Source organism: Solea senegalensis, linkage group LG4, assembly GCF_019176455.1.
Source record: "Solea senegalensis isolate Sse05_10M linkage group LG4, IFAPA_SoseM_1, whole genome shotgun sequence".
In the NCBI taxonomy this organism is placed as follows: domain Eukaryota; kingdom Metazoa; phylum Chordata; class Actinopteri; order Pleuronectiformes; family Soleidae; genus Solea; species Solea senegalensis.
This window is the reverse complement of record NC_058024.1, coordinates 18,996,541-19,019,646: the sequence shown is the minus strand read 5'-3', so window position 1 is coordinate 19,019,646 and position 23,106 is coordinate 18,996,541. Positions and strand designations below refer to the sequence as shown.

The following is a 23,106-nucleotide window of genomic DNA, read 5'->3' as shown; positions in this document are numbered from 1 at the left end:
AAATGATATTTAACAATTAAACATCAATAATACATTACACCCACTGGCAAGACCTATGCAGTCAATATGTTTCCAGTAGTCCAGTTAGCTTGACTAGGCCATTGGAGTACGGGACCTCTGTCCTTGTCCTCCCAGGCACTAGAAGGGGAATCGATTTATTGAATGAAGTGTCCGACTGAATATGGTGAAATGCCTTTTTAGCCTTTTTTTCTGGTTGATCTATTACATCACAAGTGAAAACAACTGTCAAACTATTTAGCTGGCAGCTAGGTAATACCATGTCGGCTGATGAATTGGACAGTCCTACCACATTACCCAGGTGTGGTAGTCTGACTCAGAGAAATTTGATTTAGTACAAGCTCAGTTGGACTAACAGGTATTTAAAAATAATAATAAAAAAAAGTTGGATGTACATCTATTTTGTTTTTTGTAACTTTGTTTATATACTGACTAATGTTCAGTACAGTCAGGGTAAGTGCAGTGAAGCTGTCGTCCCTATTAATGTTTTTAGTGTTTATTCTGAATAAACGGATATAATCGGTGGCCAATCACTAACCTAACCACTGTAGCCCTAGTGGTTAGGTTAGTGTTAGATGTGGCACTGGTGCTGGTTAAGGATAATGCTTTGTTCAGGCTGTCCAAAAGAATGGAGGTCAATGCTATGTCCCAAGAAATATAGCTGTGTGTGCGTGCGTGCGTGTGTGTTTGCGTGCGTGCGTGAATGCGCTTTTGGAGACGGTCAGAAAAAGGCGTCAGTCAGAGGAGGAAGTGAGCAGATGGAGGGCGGTAGGAAAGCCAACAGGAAGTGGAGGCTTGATGGTTTCCTCATGTTGTGTTGGCAGCAGTCAGGATTTCACTTCCCTGTACTGAACATAGCCAACAGGTGTGTGCATGCTTGAGTGTTATGCCTCAGTCCATCTCTTCCTCTCTTCATTTTGCTTCTTAACCTCACAGAACAGAACACTTTTTAGAAGTGTTTAATTGAGATGTTCAAAAATATGAGTGGAACTATAGACAAGTACAAGTCACCAGAATCTATTCTACCAATAACCATGTGATATTAAAGTTCTGGAATTCATGCAGCTTACATTGAACCTTGCTATTGATGAACAGATGTATTTTTTTTTTGTACAGTAGTCATTTGTGTTGAAACAAAATAAACATGCACTGTAAGTAAAGATATACAAAGGAATCATTGACCTTACTTGCATTACCCTAATGATGCTCATTAATGCTACCTCCCAATGGAATTGCATACTGCATTTCTGAAAATGTCAAATACTGGCTATTTAGCATTTCAGTGAAAAGATTTTCCTACAATTTCTGTTATTAAAATCAGCTTATAATCATAGGGTCATGGGGCTCTGCAAAAGTATTTTTGTATCCGCTCATTGACCGTGTCTCTGCATTCATATTGAAGATAGGGATCTCTCTCTCTCCAAATAGTGACTCATGCTGTGTGTAACACATTTTTGCAGTATGGTTTATTATTCAGGAAACTTCCCTGTTAACTTAAGCACGCTTCAGATCTGCAGGAAACCGAATACAACACCATGTAGCCGACATGTTTTAAAAACATGCTTACAAGTGGTCACGAGATAAGGAGGATCAAGATCTGAGTGGGAAGCAGTTCTCTGGGGAAACCCTGCTGACATTCAGTTCTGGTTCCTGTTCAGACTGTAGACACTGCAATAAAGGCCCTGTTGTGGTTTGTTTTTTCTCCTCCAGTCGTTGTGGTGACTGGCTGACAGGAGGAACCTCTGGTGACAGACACGCTACCTCTGTCTACCAGTCCTACACTGATTTCATTCCTTGTCCTAGTCCATGTTTAGGAAAGCGGGGTCATTGGAATGCAGTGTTTGTGTTGTAGACACTGGGCGTGGCTTTGTTTAGCCATAGTGACTGAGCAGTCAGCACATACCCATTCATCACATTGTGTACACGTTGAAAGCTCAGATCTGAACGCACAATACTGCTGTCACAGCCAAGAACCTCCAAACTGGGCCAAGATGAGATTTTGGAAAACATTAAAAAACCAGAGCAGAGTAAGGACCTGGTTTTTGTATTAAAAAAAAGCTCAAAAGTAGATTCTGACTCGGAGGACCAGGATTAGATTTGGGTGTTTGACTTGTCCTTTGACTTGTTCCTTTTTTTTTTCTCCTTCTTTTTTTTTCCACACTCGGAACAGTTGGAGAGCTTTTGGCCTTGGCTCTGTAAAGTCATGTGCTCAGTGCAACTGCAATGGCTTTAATTTCAAAGTTCACCAGGAAAAAATGAGCTGGAGGGCGGGTGGAGGGAAGGCATACAAGATCTAAGTGTTTGCATGTTTCCATGTGGCTTTGAAAATATCACGTGATATTGTTGCATTCTCCCTTTTAACAATTTGAAAGAATAATATAAGATGTTTTGTCTGAACAGCATGAAGAAAATAAAGTTGAAGTTTCACTAAGTAACTCTCTGGTTTTACTACAAAACGGTTTTCTCAAATCTGATGGGGTGTCAATGTAATTTGACAAGATTATATTCAGTAGCACTTTTTTAATAAATGAATGGAACACTATTGTTCCTTGAATAACAAATATAGTTTTTTGAAATTGAATGAAGTGTAGCCACCACAGTGCTCCATAGGCAACAAAAGCACTATAATCACTGTCCTTATAGTTGTATTGTCATCACTGAACCTTTCCTGGAGCATCAGGAGTAGCTTATGAGGATTTCTTCTCCTTCTTGTGTTTCTAATTGGAGGAAACGGAGTCACAATTAGATTCAGGGTAGAGATCTTGGCCCATATAAAGTTCTTGCTGTGAGTTTGTAGACTGAGGAAATATCTGGGTGGGGCTTGCAGCTATTGTTCCAGCTGTGTGCTTGTGCTAATTCACCTCTGGTATTTTTTAAAAACCCACAAGTCCAATGCTTTGGTTGTAGCCCAAGAGATTATACAGATTTTAGGATTTTAGGATGGACTGAATACTCTGTCCCTTGACACTTTTGACAATTTTGGCTTGGCAAAACTCATCATATTGTGTGACACTTTCAATTTGTGCTCTGGCTGAAGGTTTCAGTCATCTCAGTGTAACCGCTACCCATTTTTCAGCCAGCTCTTTCAGTTGCCAGTTTACATTATATAATCCTGATTGGTACTGTTAGCTTGTTTATTTGTTTCCTTATCAGTGCTATCAGGGCTGCATTTTGATAATACACGGTTTTGATAAAGTTGATTTATTTTGAGTCGGAAGAGATTTTTAATTTACTTTTACTGAGAGGCCAATAGAAAAGAGAGGATTCACTCGGAGAGTGCCGACATTTGTCAACCCTTTGTATTTTACATACAGGCACCTGAAGTGTTTACATTTTGACCCACTAGATCTAGACTCTAGACTTTCTGGATCTGTATAGAACTTTACCCACTTATGGCTATTTTTTGAGATGTCGCTGAGATATACACATTTGTACTTGTTGATTGGGACTTCCCATGTTACATCTAAACTGTAATCAGGATCAGCTTTGGATGTAACTTAATCTGATGGTAGAGTGTCAATCCCGCATCCCCTAACCATGCCGCACAGTTTTACCCATTATAAGAAATTATAAGAAAGAGATTTCTTGAAAATTTGATTGTTTTTTGTGACGTCATCAGTGAGTAGATTGTTACCAAAATGTAATGGGAACATATACTTAGGTGATCACCTGCCTATAACAAAAACATGTCATTTATCTGTCAAAAACTGTTACCTGGCAGCGCGTTGGTCGAATCAATAGAGATTAATAAGGAGAAGATGTTTTGGTCTGACATTTGAAGATGAGACATCCACATTAGAGCTGCACCTAATGATTATTTTCACAATTGATTAATCTGTCGACTACTGTCTTCATTCATCGGAAATGATAATGTTCTCAAATGTCTTGTTTTCTTTACAAACCAAAACGATTCAGTTTTATTTCTTTGTTGTACAGAGCAAAGAAAACACCAAATATTAACCGCAAGAAGCTGAAAAATCAGGGAGCTTGTTTTAATTATTAAAAACAACCTCATCCTGTACGAATACTGTACACCAGTGTTCAGGGAGAACTCTGTGGAAATTCCTGGAGCTTTCAATGGAAAATCACCTGATGTGTCCACACAGAAATTGCTTTTCTAATCATAATGTATAAGCTTCTAAAACAGTTTTTTACATTACATTACATGTCATTTAGCCGACACTTTTATCCAAAGCGACTTACAATGGAATCAAGTACAATTAGCCAGGGGTGGAATCGAACTTGCAACCATGATGTCTTTGGTACACAAGGTAGGGTCTTAACCACTGAGCCGGGGGGTGGAGCATCTTCAGCTCACATCACCCCTGTTGCATTAAGTTTTTAACTCTGTGTTGTAATTGTAAATGAGATGAAAGTCGGACTGTTTCCTGAGTTACTCTCTGTCTTTATGCTTTGTTAATCATGTGATACAATATATTTCCTCCATGCAGTTTCAAAAATCTGAATCTACATCTTGTAGCTCCTGCAAATTAAAACCAAACATTTCTCTTACTCGATGGTGTGTATCCATAATTCATTTTTACCAATTCATAATTTTTATAGTTCCACTTGTGTAACTTTGGACAACATCTGTTGAGACACAACTTATGTTGTGCCACCAAGGCAGAAACTGATTTCAAATTGACATTCCTCTGCTGAATAGGAGTCTGTCACACACTCAGCTGATTAGACTGAGTGATTTCCTGCTCACAACCACCAACATGAATGGCAGCTTGTGTTTCCTGCATTCACACAGACCCTCCTCTCTCTGCTCAGACAGTCACTTTTTTATGAAACCCAGGAATGTTTGGTGTCACATTGTCCAACTGGTTTTCAGCCCAACAAATAGCAGACTGTGAAGCATTTTTTCCACTCTGCTCTTAGTCATAAGATGCTCCACTGACAGTCATCTGAGGCTGAGTAATGTGCTGTCTTATTGCTGCAGACTGGAATAGGCTGATGGGTGTTGAGGTTATTTCTCTGCACAAATTAAAAAAACCCCAATGGTGCCAAGTCTCTATATTGCAGCAGACTAAAAGACTTTTACTGAGTTTGTTGTGTCATAAAACATAATACATAAACATCAATGCAGTCATTTTCAAATGTTTTATTGCTGCAGTGGAGAAGATGTTCCACTGGTTCCACTTCTTCTAGACTGTTCCAGAGGTGTGTAACATGCTGCCACAGTCTCTCAGTTTGACTTCTGGACAGGATGGACATTAAACTAAAATTGTCTCTGTCTGCAGTGTGAGACTGTAGCAGAATCAATCAATTAGATGGATCATCCGCTTCCATCCAGGACTCTCCAGAGATGGAGCTGGATGGATATCCACAGTAAAGAAGAATAATGGTCATCACAATAACCCTCATACGCTGATGTAGACCTGACCTCTCTGATTGATTTCAGAAAAAAAATAAACCTGGTACTTGTATTTATTCGTCTGATTGACGCAAAAAATGTCGGCATGTGTTTGTTGCTGTTTTTTAATATTGCTCACTTATTCCAGTCCAGCATAAAACTGACAGATATCAACTGTCACCTGGATATCATTGGATACTAGTTATAACAGTTATATTTTGATAATCAATTAATCAGTTCGAGTGTTGTTTCAGTAATTAAAACAAGCTATCTGGTTTTTCAGCTTCTCAAATGTGAATATTTTCTGGTTTCTTTGCTCCATATCACAAAGAAATTAAAACTGAATCTGAGTTTTTGACATTTGAGAACATCATTATTTCCAGGTTTGACAGATGGCAGATTGACAGATTAAGTGAAAATAATAGTTGTTTGCAGCCCAAGTGGATAGATGATATTAGAGCTGCAGCTAACGATTATTTTCATAATCTGTCAATTATTTTCGATCAATAAAATATCAGAAAACCTTAAAAAATGTTGATCGGTGTTTGTCAAACCTGGAAATGATGATGTTCTCAAATGTCTTGTTTTGTCCACAAACCAAAATGATTGACTTTTAATGATTTCTTTGTTATCCAGAGCAAAGAAATTAAGAAAATATTTCATATTTAAGAAGTTTAAACAATTGAAAATCTTGTTTTAGTCATGAAAAAAGCTTCAAACCGATTCATCGAATAGTTGTCGATTAATTTAGTAATCGATTAATAATAAAACATTTTATTGATTCAGCTCTAGATGATATTGATAATGGCAGTGTTTCTAATTAAATATGTTGACTGTGGTGGCCTCATTTGCCCTGCTACAGTCTAAAAATATGCTAAAAAGTTTTTTTACAATTACCCGAATACCCAAGAGAACATAAGTTAGCATTTTGCTCTATTACTGCGTACACCATTCTTGTACATTCTTCTTGTTTGTCTTGTTCTTGCTTTCTTGTGCTCTATTATGCTGCGGTGTGCTCACGCTATGGTCATTTATTACTGTGACAGAGCCAGACAGACAGTGTGAGAGTGGCACATAAGATCATCTCTTTCCTACCACTCAGGCTCTGACGGTGGTGAACTGTGTGTTTGCGTGCGGGCATGCACACACCATGTGGGCTATCAACAGATACTGAATTACTTTCGTGGGAAACAGTGATGTGAAGGCTGGTTTCATAAAGATGAACTTACCATCGTGAGCAGCATATAAGCTTGACTGGCTCTCTGACTTCTGTGTAAATTTACTGAACAAAACGGTTCTTATGGTTGACTCCATGAGGAGTATACAGGAAGAAAACTGCAATGTTTTTATCGATTGGTTCATTGATTTGAGTCCACTGCACACAGTAGCTCTATATAGTTGGGGAAACCACAAAATCCACTGTGAAACATCATTGTAGTTGATTAATTAAATAACACAGAGAACTAGAGGTTGTGACATTTCAACAAACCTAACACTTAATTCTAAGACCTGCTCATTTTAGATGTTTAATGAAGCTCTGCATATTGTAAAATTGCAGATATGGCCACCTGTAAGATGATTCCTCTGTTGCTCTGATTATAATCATTGTGATGGTCTCAGAATAAAGTTCTTAATGCTGGTGCTGGACCTTTTATGAGCATATTTATTCTCCATGTGCCAGATATCCCTGTTTTGATACAAATTGGGATTCAGCTGCTTCTTCTCAGCCAGAGGGAGGAGAAAATGTGTTTCTTCAATTATTTATAAAGATGCCTGATGTGATGTGGCATCCAAATCTATAATGAAATATGACTTACTTCAGTGTCTTCTGCAGGAATATGGATCTGTAAAGGTGGATCACATCATGTTTGTATAGGAATTAAGGAACGTTAAGGTTAAGGAATTCACGATGACATATTTTTAACTCTTTAACTGAAAACTGGTGACCATCGCTCACAAACACATACTCACAGACTATGACTTTTCATCAACACAGAAGACACAGGCAGACATGTGTCAGTGAACTTGGTTTTGCTATTGTTGCACAGCTGTGTATCAGATTCCATGTGTGGGACTGAAAGCAAGAGTCCTGGCAGGTTGTGGAACATGAAACAAAGCAAAAGAGGAAGGAAACAAACTGATTACTACTGTAACACTTCCTCCTTGATAAGCAGCACAAACAGTGGCTTGAAGTTTGTGCTGCTGCAGTAGTCAACTGCTTTAACTACAGTGATTCTGGGGGTGTTACATCACCCTTTAAATATTCCAACCATTGTGATATGCCCCGATGGCTGTATGTGAATTGTGCTGCCATCTCCATCAGATAGGAGATACTTTTTACAGTTGGTTAGTTGCCGTTTGTACCCAAAACAGGACATTATATAGGTCAAAGAATTTTGAAATGGAAAAAATATTCATTAAAATGAATTGATAATGAAAGCAATGGTTATTTGCAGCTCTGATTCACTGAAACGTGTCCAGAACCTGAATCAATAAAGAAACTTTTCCTATGACACTCGATACCTGATGTAGTACGCCTGTGTCTCAGAGCTCTTACAGACAGAAGAAACACTGATGTTTGGAGTGAAAGTGAAATGTAAGCTGATATGCGTGTGTGTGTGTATACACACTTTGTCCTGCACTTCTCAAACTGTTAGCTACTACAGATCTCAACCTCTCTGTGGCATGATGAGCCATACGACTGGGAAGGTGTAGGGCCTGAGGTTTGAATTGTATGATGTGTTAGAGTTAGGGTTTGCGGCAGGATGTTTGCAGCCCTGTGGTGTCATATTTTTAGTGATGTCTTTGTCTTCTTCATTTACCTCACGGGAAAAATGCTGGCATGTCCCACCTGGTCTGTCCTCCTTATCAACGAGCTGCAGACAGCAGCTGTTATCTAACATGTTGGAGACATTCTCCGTGTCTCATTGACACGCCATTACTCTCTCTCTCTCTCACACACACACACTTTTTCACTTCTATGATGTTTCTAGTCCAGTTTAACCTCCAAATTCAAATCCAAAAGTTCAAATGAATTTATAATGACCCGTACCTGTGTTGAATAAATTTGAACCCCCCCCATTACAATTTTAATTATTGCACTCTGTTGAACACTCATATTTATGAGCCAGCTAACAGAGTATTCGATTAGAGTATTAGCAGATATATGATGCACAAGGATCAACTGAACCTCCACTGCTCTGCTCGGGCTGGTAGGAGGCTCCTTGGTGCAGCCGCTGCTCTTCTTTGCCCCTTGCATTTCATTAACGGCCCACATACTACATATATTCACCCTCAATACAGACTTTTTTCCCCATCCACTGGATCAATCGTTGTGCCTTGCCATTACAGGCGAAGCTTGAACTTTTTTCCATTTGAAAAAAGTATATATATATACTTTTATATATATATTTTTATATTTGTGTATATATATATATATATATATATATATATATATATATATATATATATATATATATATATATATACAATATGAACTGTATATATTGTGTTTTGTATAAATGGCCATACATATTCTTGTTGTTCAATATTTGTATGGTTATGGCACTGAAGCATCTGAAAAGCTCCCAAACCTGAACAATTTTTTGTTGGACAACAGAAAAGCTTTTATTTGCAAAAAAAAAGCTATATTGCTGCTATGTTTTATGGGCCAATTTGAAGTTAAACTATATTCATTCTTAAAATGTAAAATTAAAACAAGCAATACCTGAGTTTGCTGACCTTGTAAAACTAATTTGCTGATAAAAACATTAGCGTCTCCTTGTCCACTTAGTTTGGCAGTAGAGCCACAAACAGAACACGGCAAGACCAGATTATTCTCAGTGACCAAAATGTGGGTGGGTTTGTTAACATAAACACGTCTAGATTGCTAACACCAGCAGTTCACAGAGGTGATATTTATACAGGTCTGTATACATAGACTGTGTGAGAGCGGTCGCACAAAAAACTGGACCTACCTGTTTGAACTCATTTGAATATTAACAGAACAGAAGTGAAACTGACCAGTACCTTTCTCATCACAGCCTATGCTCTGGTAAAGCAAACATACAGTAACATTAATGGCTAGACTAAACCTTGATTGAAGCTGCAGAGGGGTTTGGGTTTGGAACTACACCTGTTAGTATCCAGCCCAGAGGAGGTCAGCTGGCCTCAGCCCCAGCTGCGGCTGCTGTCACCTGGGCCATATCAAAGGCAGGGCAGCCCACCCTCACAGCCCCGCAGAGCTCGTTAGCTGTCAAAGCTAATTGGAAAACTCTTTATTGCACAGATGCTCACATACTTCAAAAGAGTTCCCCTTCAAAGCGCCCAATAGGAATAGGTGGAATTTGAAAATATGTAAGATTTCATATTAAACAGTTTGACTTTAATGGTCTCCATAATGAAGGTCAGGTATTCTGGAGATTTTGTTTCCACTATGTTTCTTAATAATACAATTAAACGATTTGTGGTTAAGCCAAGTAAATATCTCACTCTGCAGAGCCAAACCAAAATCATGTTACGTGTGGGCACATAAACATTGTAACCATTTGTGAGGTTTAACGTATGATGTACTTTAACCTGCTGCTACAAACTCTTCTAGTTTCAGTTTCTCTGACATACTTTGGAATCTTACTGGAAGGATTTGCTGCCATTCAGCCATAAGAGCATTAAAGCCAGTTCATGGTCTTTTGCATTTGCATAACTGCAAGGGTCCATATGGGTGTGTGTGATCTAAATTTTAATATCAGCTCAAGTCCACAGGATGTTTGTGAGTGTAGTGGCTTCAGATGTACAGTAAACCGGAGGTTCCTTTGCACAATAACTGTACTTGCTGATTATTTTTTCTATTCTTGGACATATTATTGATGTTGTTTAGTCAAATGCAACAAAAAGTATTGTTCTTGCTGTTAGGAGGTGTACATTATAATGTGAATAGATGGTCTGTAAAAGAGCAAGCAAAAACCATGGACTGACATTTGATGAGTTCCAGCAATGTCGTTGGATGAAAATGGCTGACTCACAGTTTGTGTTTCTGTGCATCAGGGTTTGCGCAGGACCCTCATCTGCTGTTTCAAAGCATGAAAACCAGTTCTTTATAAACCTTGCTAATTTGATACTGAGGCTATGCTGCATTTTGATAGACAGAAATGTAGGGCTCTGGATGTCATGTGATACAGTTTCTACAAAGCACTATCATGGGAGCCTAAAATGGAACAGTATCAGTGCTGGATTCAACCTGTCAGAGTTCACTGCACTCTTTAAATCCATGGAGATTGACTGATATACAACAAAACTTGATAGACTGAATATAAGTCGGGTTAGGCATCCCGAAGCACAACAGCTATCCAGCATATTCACTTTGACAATGAAAACAACCGACCATGAGATAAGTTGTGTGACATACTGCCAGATGACTTATTGGCCATCACACACACATACATTATTTTAGTTCTAAGTCAGTGAGAGCTACACTAGCTACTATGGCACATGACCAGTCATTCATTAATTCTCTACCTCTTCATCCTCCTCACGAGGGTCATGTGGAGCTGAAGCCAATCCCATCTGATGGGTACAAGGTGGGGTACACCTGGACAGCTCACCAGTCCATCATAGGGCAGTTAACCTAATCTGCATCTATTTGGGAGACGGAGGAAACTGAATACCCAGAGAGAACCCACGCACACAGGGGTAGAACATGCAACCTCGCCCTCAGTTGAATGGGGATTTGACTTCACCAGGTGTCCCAGTTCAAAAACAAAAAAATTAAAAATTCATGAAAATAATACAGCAAATGTCTGTAAGAAGGACTATGTTCATACATACAGTGCATCAATCTAGTACCAGACTGGTAGACGTTCAGTCACACCAAACACATACACTAACATGCAGCAAAATTCATATATGGTGTCTTTCTATCTGCTTAATAGTAATCGTATATAATAATATGCTGTAACATAGGAATAGTATAGCATCAAGAAGTTGTGTATTCACTGCTGCAGAGTTCAGTAGTGTTGACAGTAAACATGGTCCACTGATAGTGAGTTTGTCCCGAAAACACTTAATGTGGGGCATTAAGTGTATGCTTTTCAAAGAAAATTTGTTTTAAAATAACAATAATTACAATAATATCCGATATCTGCACATATGTGCGTATATTTTCATAATCAGTTCATCTGTTGCTTGTTTTATCAGGTCCACAAATGACGACGTTCTCAAATGTCTTGTTTCGTCCAAAAACAACTTACATTTAAGAAGCTGAAAACTCAGAGCTCATTGTATTTCCAAAAACACACTGATTAATTTAATAATAGTTTGATAATCGATTAATTGTTGCAGCCCAGGTACATGCATACTTACCAATACATACATGTGCTTGTGAAGACAATGAGAGTGGCTGAAAGCCCTGAAATAAACAGTCAAGCTTAAGAGGAGTGTTTTTTTCTGCTCAATAATAATAATAAAAAAAAAAAAACCCTTGTCATCTGTGTGTCCCATGTGGATGCTGTTTAATGAAAAGCATACACATTAAAGGGATATGGCTGTAAATCTTTCAGTTCTGCTAAGTGTTTTTGTATTGGCAACCTGCTTCACTGTAGGTGCTGCAACAATGGAGGCTTTTATCTGACTGATCCTCATACACACTCTCACCTGGGGATTGGCCAGTGTCTGCACACACACACAAACACACACTCTGGCTGCTGCAGGTCTTTTCCAGTGTAGATTGGGCTGAGCTTCAAAGATTCAGCCTGTAAACAGGATTATAAAATCTCTAGATGCTCTCCTGCTGGTTTGGTCTAAAAATTATATGGTGAACAAGAAGGACATAAAAGGCATATAGGCTATGCTGTTGTTGCTCTCATTGTTCAGAGTACAGCAGGGCCTCTCTGTCTGTATTTCTGTTATTCTGTGTCCATTTAGTTTACCTGATGAAAGGAATTCATTGTTAACACACATACACAGCTGGTTGAATTTTCAACTCAGGTTGCAGCTGATAAAATACCCATATTCTTCCAGCTAAGCTCCCAGGTGTTGTGTAAATAAAAATGGATCCCATTCGGAGGTTATTCGCATTTGCTTTATTTTTTGCATTAGCTATTGTGGTAATTTAGTCCTTGACTAAAGTGTTACATCACATGACTAGGGTTGACCAATCTGCATTTTTCCATAACTGACAGTCGAACAGGTTAATTAACAGTCTTCCTTAATTGTGAACAGTGGATAGAAGAAACACCTCTGCTTTTCTTAGTTTAAATGTATAACATGTCATGTAACACATGAAGAATGATAACAATAATAATAATAATGATAACCTAATAAAAGAATGAGGCTGTTGTTTGTTAGCTTGTCATTAAGTCAATCTGCAGAGGCTGCTTCTTCTCACCTCGCCATGCCCTTTGACGACTTCTTTGTTATTGCTTTGGTTAATGTGAGGTCTGTGAGGTGTGGAAAAATGACATGAAAATGAAAGGAAACCGATATTGTGTGTTAGCTGATTCATAAATGTGTAAATGGTTAAATTCTAAAGGGCAATAAATCAACTAACTGTTAATTATTAACATTTCTAAGTTGGACATTTGGCGTCACTTGGGCTAAAGAATTCAATTAAAAATTCAGTCAGCATCACTGTAATAGCAATGTATGCTAAATGGTTTGTCCATGGCCCTCATTAAGACACAAAATGAACAAACACTGCAGTTAATATGCAATGCTGAATAGGTATTCCAGCTTCCCTGTTTCAATGATAAAGTCAGGGCTATTGCCACCCTCTGGTAACTGAAGACATTTTCTTGCACGCAGGTTAAGAACATTTGTTTTGGATGCTTGTCAGTTGTAGCTGATCCTGTATGTGCGTGTGTGTGTGTGTGTGAATACAACTTTTCCCCTGATACATGTGAAAAGGGGTAGCGTTAGCGATATTCCCAAGGTTTCATAATGACCCGTTTGATGCTGCAAACATGGATTACTGTCAGGAATCCCAGGAATGAGCCTTCTGCATGGAACCATGTGTGTATGTGTGTACTGCTTTGTCGCACATCAGTACTCAACAACATGCAAGATCATTTGTCCCATAAATCTATGAAAAGAGTTGATTTTTTTTTTATGCGAATCTAATACTTATTGCTTAAAACAGTGCAGCAATGCAGGGAGGTTCCTCTGTTTCTGTTGTCATGAAGTAAAAAAAACAAACCAAAACATTGCTGGAGTGTTGGGGAAGGCCCAGCAGAGAACTGTGGTGATGCTGTGTTTCTGCGGTTTCACTATGACATCACTATCACTGAAGTCCTATGGCTCATTTTGAAGCAAAGTTAGAGCTAAATGTGTTTCTCTTTGGATTGACTTTTTAATATGATTTATATAGCAGACAGATCTGCTGTGTAATCAGATTAGACCTGAATACGGCACATTGTGCAGTATGGCATATTTAAAAATAAGGGTTAAAGTTAATCAAGAGAGGAAATCATAGAAGTTCCACACCTGAACTGTTTCCTGTAAAGATGAGTCATTTGCCAAGTTGGTGAGTATATATGCGTTTGTGTGTGAGCATGTGACTGTGCGTGCAGAACTCATTTGTGTGCAGAATTGTAAGATGATCCTTAGTAATTGTCCATTGTGTGTCATCATCATTAACGCATGCTGAGCTGAGATAAACATCTGCGTATGTGTCTGAGTGTGTGAGTGCGCGTGCACACATAGAAAGGGTTAGTCTAGAATTTGAGTAGTGTGTTTGTGTGGGTGTCTGACGCTGCATAGTGAGTCCGGACCATTGCCTCGCCTGCTGCAGTATGGGGATTTCCTTTTTCCACTCTGGTCACATGACTGCAGATATGGGTGTGACCTCCTGCATTCCTGGGCTCACTCTTTTTCTCTATTACTTTGTCTGGCATGCTGTGACTCTCTCTCTCTCTCTCTCTCTCTCTCTCTCTCTCTCTCCTCTCTCCTCTCTCTCTCTCTTGGTCAGTCTCTCTCTTTCTCTCTCTCTAACACACACACGCACACACACACAAAATGTCGTCTAGACCAAATGCTGTGGCCTGGTGTTGACTGCTGTTCGACGTGCCCTGCATGTTGAAATGTCCTTGTGACATAATTCGGTGGGACCGCGTGTGTGTGTGTTAGATCTGTTGCTGGGTGCAACAAGAAGAAAAAAAGTTCCTCTGTGTGGAGGGTGTGGCCTGCAGCCTGTGTGTGTTTGGAGGAGGGTGGTGCAGGCTACTGCTTTAGTATGCAGAGCAGGTGTGTCTGCAGAGGCAGAGAACAGAGGAAGAGGAGGGGGGTAACAGCAGCTGAGGGCCAATCTGATGACGGATAATGAAAAGAGAGACCTGACATGTGGCCACATCCACACAGAAATGGAACAAAACGTGAATTATACTTATCCTGTAAACACGGCATTGTTTCAGGAAATATCTCCATCCACATGAAACGCTGTAGTACATATGCCGGGTCTCTAAGTGACGCTGTAATGCTGCTACACCAAAGATGGAGAAGAAGACGTTGCACTCATTACAATGCATATAATCACAGAACCTGAGACCGAATGAACCAAGCCAGGAGAACAAAAGGAAAATAAAGGTTATCATAAAGCAAACAGACCAAACAACAGGTTTGTCAACTTAGTGACTTTGTCGCTACATATAGCGACCTTTCAAACCCCCATACTACATAGTTAAAGCATAGTTAAAGCATGCCAGTAACTGCAGCTGTACTGTGTTTATAAAGAGTTTGTTGAGAGTAAGAGATTCCCTCCCTAACAAGGTCCAGAATTCTGTGCAGAAATTACCACTATGTGTTATGTGTTTTGTTAAACATCTGTAGTCTGGTCACTTTCCCAGTGTAGAGTATGTATTGCGATGAATTAATTCCTTCTTCCACTCAGTTATCAAGTCTTTTTTTGAGTCGTCATCTTCTGTGGCAGCCTTGGCTATATGATAGATTCTCTCATTGGGTCATTTCTGCAGTAAAGACATCAAGAGACACTTAAAATTTGCTCATCAATACATTTATTTCCACTGTGCAAGCCATTATACCATCTCCAGAAACTCTAACAATGGCCTGGCAACAGTCAGTGTTGAAGGTATTATAATTCTGTGTTGTCAGCCCATCCCATTGTTAACACAAAAGTGAAATCATGAAATATTTTATGTGCAAAGATTCTACCCAGGCTGCTGTGTTAATGCACATCTAATAATAACGCCATGATTGATGTGTTGGTGAGTCAGCGTGAGTCACTCTGCAGCATGGATTCGTTCACTTATTCACTGTAAGTGAACGTGGTCCTAAAGAGCGTGCAGTTCCAGATGTACTTATGTCTTTATGTTCTCAGGTGTCAACAATGTATCCATCTAGAATATGGATGGAAAATCCAACATCATTTACAACCACTTCTCCCATCTCCACACAGCTGGCTTCAGTTATACTGACATTAAACTCTCACAAACCATGAATATGGGAATCTTTCCATACCTACCGTTAATCTATCATGATATTAGCACAACACAGTATACCGTTGGGTTGCGTGTAGATTTTGATATAAATCTTTTGTGGAAGATGTGGGTGAGGGAGTCAACAGGCGGATCAAAACACACACACAAACACACGCTTATCATATCTCACACACACTCGTATAAGCTGAGTGGCTGGCTGCAACATAATTTCATCTTGAGTCAGTAACAAACAGATAAGATGGACAAAGAACAGATGCACTGTCTCTCTAACACGCACACACACACACACAGAGATAGAGAGAGAGAGAGAAACCCTGGTCGTCTTCTTATGGCTACATTGATTGTCCATCTATATATAGAGACGGCTAAATGTCCTGACATCACTTCCTGCTGTTGAGCTCTTTGTTTTTTTTCTCTGTGGCAAAAGCTTGATCCAGTCGCAGTTTAGTTCACTGATTAACAATAGAAAATTACACTGAATATTTATCAAGTTTCCTTTTCCTCCATTGCTGCTGTCGTTTTCTGACTGTCCTTATTGTTTCATTCCATTTTTTCTGTTTGACTCTATGAATAACATTTTGCTGAAGCTATCTTAAAACTTCCATCTCCAGTCCACAAATACATATTGAAATTGTAAAGTATACACACCACGTCAATATCAAATGTATGTCAGATGGGAAAGCAAGACCAATAAACTGAGATGGCGGTTGGTGTTAAACTAACGCCACTAACACAAACCTGCAGTGGTAACATTGAATCATTTTGTTAAATCCATAATTTCAATGGTTAATTTGTTCTAGAACGTGATACTATGTTTACATCAAGTTAAACTGTAAGGAGGATATTTTGTTAATTTACATACTTGGTTATGAATATGTGCTCTACCTAAATAAAAGAAGTATAACGTTGAAATGTTGACCCATTTTGTATGGGCTGGTTTGTGAATATGGTAAGATGAGATCATACTCCTTTGGCCCCACAGCGAGGAAATGTTCCTGACTGGAAAGAAATGGCTCAAAAGTAAGTGGAGCTGCTGTGTCACGCTGTCACTGGTGTGGCGCCATCTTAGGGAACAAAGAACTGTGGTGTGGTTTAGACGAGTTCTTGTAAGATTAAGCTTTTTTTGTTTAACAACTTGTCAGATGGTGAGAACCGTACGAAAAGTGCAGATAGTTGTGATCAGTCCTGTCATCGTCACGTTCTACCTGCTGTGTGCGTGACTCACCTGTCTACACAGTCTAAGCTTCTTTTCCTGTGATTTTTCAGTTTTTCATTATCACATTCAGAAGATGAAGATGAATAATATCCCAAGCATCTGTCAAGACCTGATTAACCGTTTATTTTTGTTGTGATTGACGCGTTGACTGCAGCTTTATCGCAAAATATGTCAAACTATTGGTGTTCTGCAATAGTTGGTTGGTTTTATAATAGCAGTCGAGCAAATCACAAAAGCTCTACAGACTTTTACTAATTGTGGCCATTTTAGTACCATTTTAGTATCGACAGTGAAGCATTGCTAACGGAGTGTTTCCATTATCACTGTTCGATTAGTCTTCGTTAATCATACATCTGTTTGCCAAAGCTTAACATCATGCACAATCAGTCACATGATACTGTATGTGAGGGAAAAGTGTGTGTCTGTGTGTCTGTGTGTGTGTGTGTGTGTGTGTGTGTGTGTGTGTGTGTGTGTGTGTGTGTGTGCGTGTGCGTGTGTCACTAGGTGTAAAAATAGGAATGCCTACCTTTGGACTGATGTAGGTGTGGTGCTGTACTTAAAGATGATAAATGTGCCAGAGTGTTTGTAAAAACTCCACCCAACATGTGTCAGTTGTGCACTTGTTTTCCTTTCATGATTCAATCAACCTGTCGTTACGCACGGCTTATAGTCAAAATATCAATCAATATCAATATCAGTCAAAAATTACTGTATCAAATTATCCTTCTTCAGTTATTGTTGCCAAAAAAACATGTTGGTTAAAAAGTATGATCACCTTGGATAGAATCACACTTATCAAGATGAAAGGATAAATGGATAAAATGGCTTTGTTTGACTTGGAACAAATATCAAATACACTTAAAATCAAAGGTAGGTTGAGTTTGTTTTGTGTGTTAGTATGGTTAGGGTTTATAGGGTTGGTGAAGTAAAAGTAAATATTACAGGAGTTGTAGTTAAGGGTAAACTGTGAGATCTGCTTCTGACTCACTCATGTTAATGCTCTAATTGCTAATGAAACAGTATAAAGGTCTTTCCACTGATGTAAATAAGTGGCACAGGTTTCTGAATAATTCTGAGGTAAATATATTATAGGTCAGGGGAAAAACAGGTGCATTCAGCATATAGGGATAATAACATGGTTTATTAGAATGTATCAAAAGAAAACAAATGCCTGGGTATAGCCACCACTGAAAAGGGAGGAGAGCTTATTTTGCTCAGGAGCTTAAACTTTACCACTTCAGGACAGACTTTAGGATTTCTATTAGACAGTGTGAAGATTTCAGGAATGTCCTGTTTGATTGTAAACAGTCTCACGTGTGCGCAGTTGCTTATTTGAGTATTTTTAATCTCATGTCAACAACTCACATTCTGATTGGTTTGGTGCAACTTAGACTCTCCTGTGATTGGAGAGAATTAGGTGCATTGCTCTTCCTGCTTTGCTGCTGTTGGTTTACATTTTGCCGAAAAGGTAAACAAGCCTCATTACTCACCACAATATATTGATTGTAAATGACACATTTACTGTATGTTTGATACACTACTGTATCGGCTCTGTGTTTTAAAAAGCTACTTCTGCCATTGTTTCGCCAATGTAGCCATGTAGTTGTTGTTTGATGTCAGGCACGTTGTGTGGTCACAATCTGAACTTGTTGCCCCAGGGCACTTTAAGCTGGTTATTGCTGCTGATTTCCTGTATTGATTTGATTCCACCCCTCTTTCACTTTCTTTCCCTCACCTCTTTTCTGTTCCCCATTTTTCCTTTCACCCCAACCGATCGAGGCAGATGTCCGCACATTTTTGAGCCTGGTTCTGTTCGAGATTTCTTCCTGTTAAAAGGAAGTATTTTTCTCACCACCACTTGCTCATTGTGTGAACTGTCCGGTTTCTCTTCTCTCTCTAATATTTTAAAGGTTTTTGCCTTAATGTATGTTGTGATTTGGTGCCTTTTTATTTAATATAAACAGTGTTAATGTCAATGTCATCATTGGTCTTGCAAGTTTTTAGCACACATGGCACACTTGTGTGTGTCTGTGTGTGTGTTAGTGTCATTCACATAACACTAAACTGTGAAAAATGGAGGACAGCCTTTGATGTGCACTTGCATAATCCGTGGCAATGGGCTGGAATGCTTCATTTCAGCCACACTTGCTTTCCTTACCCTGTCTTACTGTCAGAGTAAAGGAAATCTGTCAGATATTGAATCTGAGCTCTTGCTCCTTGAATTCAGTTTCCTTGTTGCCTTCTATGTAATCACCCAAAAATTGTTTTTTTTGCTGCTAGTTAATGAGCTCACATCTTGAGGGCAAAAAGAAAAGAATATTTCTCATTTCCATGTCACAATCAAAGGAAAAGAATAATTTTACTTTTTTTAAAATTTTTAATCATCACTACTGCTGCCTTTTTTCTTCCTTTGTAATTGATACTGATTTATTGATGGATTTGCTCCTGGTGCGTGGTGAGTTCAATCAAAGGATGCAATGTGACCCATCCATAAACAAGAGAAAATACACAATTATACCTTTTCTATATCCAGTCATTAACTCTGAGCCTACAGTTCAAGGGGAGCAGATATCCACTCATGTGTCTCAGAGGGGCAGCACAAACCAATAATCAGTTTATATCATAAAGACTTTGGTGGTTCAGGGGACTCCTTTAATAATAGGAGATGAGAAAGTCTACAATTGGCCCAATTAGTGTCTGTGCTATTAATTAGTAAAAATCAAAGGGAGTCGTGAACTGATCTGTGTGCTGATGATTATGATGTTTGTCTGCTGTGCTCTCAGATGGTTTCCTGTCTAGATCTAGTTTATAAAAATATGTTTTCCTGTTTCTGTTTCCTCTTTAGCAACAAACCAGAGGAACATGTTTACCTCTCTGTTTCTGTGGTAACAAAGAGGAGCATGCACATCCAGGCCCGGAGTTAACCTCAGCTTTCATCCCCTCTGAACTACACTACCCTCAATTCCCGTGAACTGACGACCAAATCTGAAGTTAAGATCAGTTAATCAAGGACACCCCGAGGAACGTCAACTACAGCGCTTCTGCTAAGAGGACCAATATGGCCAACAACACAGCAGACCACCCTCAGGGGAATTCGGTTGCTGAGGGCAACCATGACGGGGACTTTGGGGTGACCATGACGGATCTCAAAGGTCTGATGGAACTGCGGAGCGCTGAGGCAGTCGGCAAGATACGGGACAATTTTGGTGATGTGCAGAGTATCTGCCGCCGCCTGAAAACATCACCTATAGAGGGTAAGATGCACCCAACACAACAATCCAGACGGAAGCATTCTGTTAAATTGATAATTAAGAGTGCACTAGAGAGAAACTCATTTGGACCAACTGGTGTGCTGTTTTAACACTACAAGTTCACTTGTTTAGATGTCAAAATCCACATATTATGCCTGCTGTCTTCATATATAGATCTGTCTGCCCCATTGAAGACTTACTAAAAGCTGTTTTGTCACTGTTGACTGTTATCCTAGACTGTATTTATTTTAGACCGCATTCTTCTTGTTTAAAAATGGGATGTATTCTTCTGGTTGCAAACTCCTGTGAAGAACTGAGATTTGTGATTTGACTGGAGCGATGTCAGGTTTTGAAAGTGGAAGTTTACTGGCGTCACCTGCAACCAGTGTCTTATTGGATGGTGTCCACTCAAATGTTTTGTGCTTTATCTTCTGTTTTAGTAATAAGTCGTAGTTCTTTTTGCAACCAGCAGAGCCACCCCCTGGTGGCCATCTGCCCCTTCTGTGCTACTTTTTAGGCTTCAAACTGGAAGGCTACACCCAGTTAAACGCAGAGTTTATGACTATAATTCAGCAGCATTATCATGTTGTTACGTGAGTGTCAGAGAGTTGTCAAAAGCAAAGACACAGTTAAGACAGGTCAAGGTTTTTACCACAAGCATAGCCTCTGATGGCCCAACTGAATGTTTAATTATTATCTAATCATATTCATCTGGGCCCGGTTGCCAAATGTTCCCCAGCCTGGCACATGTCTACTGCCCCATTGGATTAGGAACCACTGTTTATTATGAAACATCCTTTAATCAAAATTTTAATCAGCACTGAAACAGATTATTTAAAGCATCAGTCAGGAAGCTGCAGATTCAAGTCTCACTCACATATTTGCAATGCTGATTTACATGCAGAATCAACCAGTCAAAGCTGGCAACTGTGCCGGAGCCCACAGACCCACATGTGCTCCTGAATTCACTGAGTGAGTTAGTTCAATTGATTGTTTACGCCCCTACACTTACTGTAATATCGACCTATGGTGCTGCATAACAATGACATTCTCTCATCACTTTACCTTGCATAATAAAAATCTTATTTTAGCTAACCTTTGCCCTGTGCATCCAATAGTTTTTTTTAACTGCGTCACTGTGCAGAGGACAATATGAGAACAGCATGGTTGACTCTTCCCTTGACTCATAAAGATCTAAATGTGAACCAAACTGTCAAAGACATAGAGGAGAGTGATGGAAAATAGCAGGGCAGCTCATGGCACTGTATCCGTTTCTAACACTGTGACATTGACAGCTCTGTGTTTTTGGACTACTTCTGAACTGCACCAGAGCCTGTTTACAGCTACTGTACATTCAATGTGGTCAACAACACTGAAATGAAGAGAGACACCTCACAGTATGTTGGAGTTATTTTCACTTCCCATAATGCAACAGGACTGTCAACAGCTCTGTGTTTTCACATTTTAGATGTCAATCGGGTTGAGACCTCCCACAGAGGAAGTCTTTATTTGAGTTCAGTGTGGGCCGGGTGCTCTGCAAGTGACTGTTTTATAACTGGGGAAGGCCAAAAAAAGATATAAGTATAGTATAAAGACACAGATTGATGACAAAATTGGCAAGTCAGAGAGATTTTAACACCATTTAAGAGGTGACAGTATGTGAAACAGCCAAGTCATGCAGAGACAACGTTTCTGCTAGATGCACTTCTTCATTTCTGGTGTTTGGTGAAATATGATTGGCAGAGATTTCAGTCAGTGCTTTACATGAGGCGGGAAAATGGCCGACAAGCTGTGGTTTGTTATTTCTCTCTCTCTGTGTCTCATCGTTTGATCTGAGAGTGTGTGTGTGTGTGTGCGCGCGCTTATGCATGTGTATTTGCAGCCATCGGTCCATTCCAGGATTGAAATTAGTTCCAGCCCGTTCCCCTAATGGCTACATAGATCATTGCTCTGTTCCATTTAGTAATCAGATGACAGCTGTAGTTGTGTCCTCCACACAAGAAATTACTCACATTAATGAAGAAAGTGTAATTATATTTTCGCTACAATGAGAGGGGGAAGGAACGAGAAATGGGGGAAACCTAAATGCAAGATTGAGGGCAAATATGCAGCGTTTAACTCGGGTGTTACATTATTACATTACATGTCATTTAGCAGACGCTTTTATCCAAAGCGACTTACAAAGGGTGTCAATCCTTTTTGAGCGCAGATACTTATTGCTTCCTGCTATTTCTTATCAGTAATGTAGTGTTAGACAACAACATCATTATTTCCATTCCTGCTTCTAATTACATTCATTGTAATGTTTGGGTCAGCAGAGACCTTGACTCTGACTTTCATGCTGGATTTAATCTAATGTCAGCCGTCTTTACTTTGTCTTAAAAAACTACAACAAAAATATGTGCGATTGATTTGATTATTTTTTATTCCTAATCATTTTTTTCTTATTCAGTGTTGTTTTGGTAAACACACCAGCAGTTAGAGGTATGCGTCAAATGTCAAAAGCACTAGATAATAAATATTTTAAATCAAAGTCACATTTGATATTGCACCTATGTAGTGACCAATTTATTGTTGAATTGTTTATCAGTTATCAAACGTTTAATCAGTTTATGATTTTACCAATAAATTGCAGTAGTGACAAGACCGGATCCAGCGTTTTGTTAGAAATCATATTCATCTACCAGTGTGGCGGTCAAATGTCAATAAAAGGCAACCACGGAAAATGATCCAGACCTATGGAAAAAATCCAACTACTATAATTTCATAACTATTGATCAGGACTGTGTCCCTGTAGCATCAATAGTCAGCAATGGT

At 39.2% G+C, this 23,106-nt stretch overlaps 1 protein-coding gene across 5 annotated transcripts in view; it reads left to right on the top strand.

Annotated features, from left to right (window-relative positions):
* LOC122768721 (plasma membrane calcium-transporting ATPase 1-like) overlaps positions 1-23,106 on the top strand; it is a 72,578-nt gene that overhangs the window by 7,880 nt on the left and 41,592 nt on the right. For all 5 annotated transcript variants that reach the window (XM_044024913.1, XM_044024911.1, XM_044024909.1 and 2 more), the window contains exon 2: positions 19,884-20,292. In XM_044024913.1, coding sequence (XP_043880848.1) covers positions 20,097-20,292 — 196 coding nt within the window. In that variant the 5' untranslated portion in view covers positions 19,884-20,096. The remainder of the gene's footprint in view (positions 1-19,883; positions 20,293-23,106) is intronic.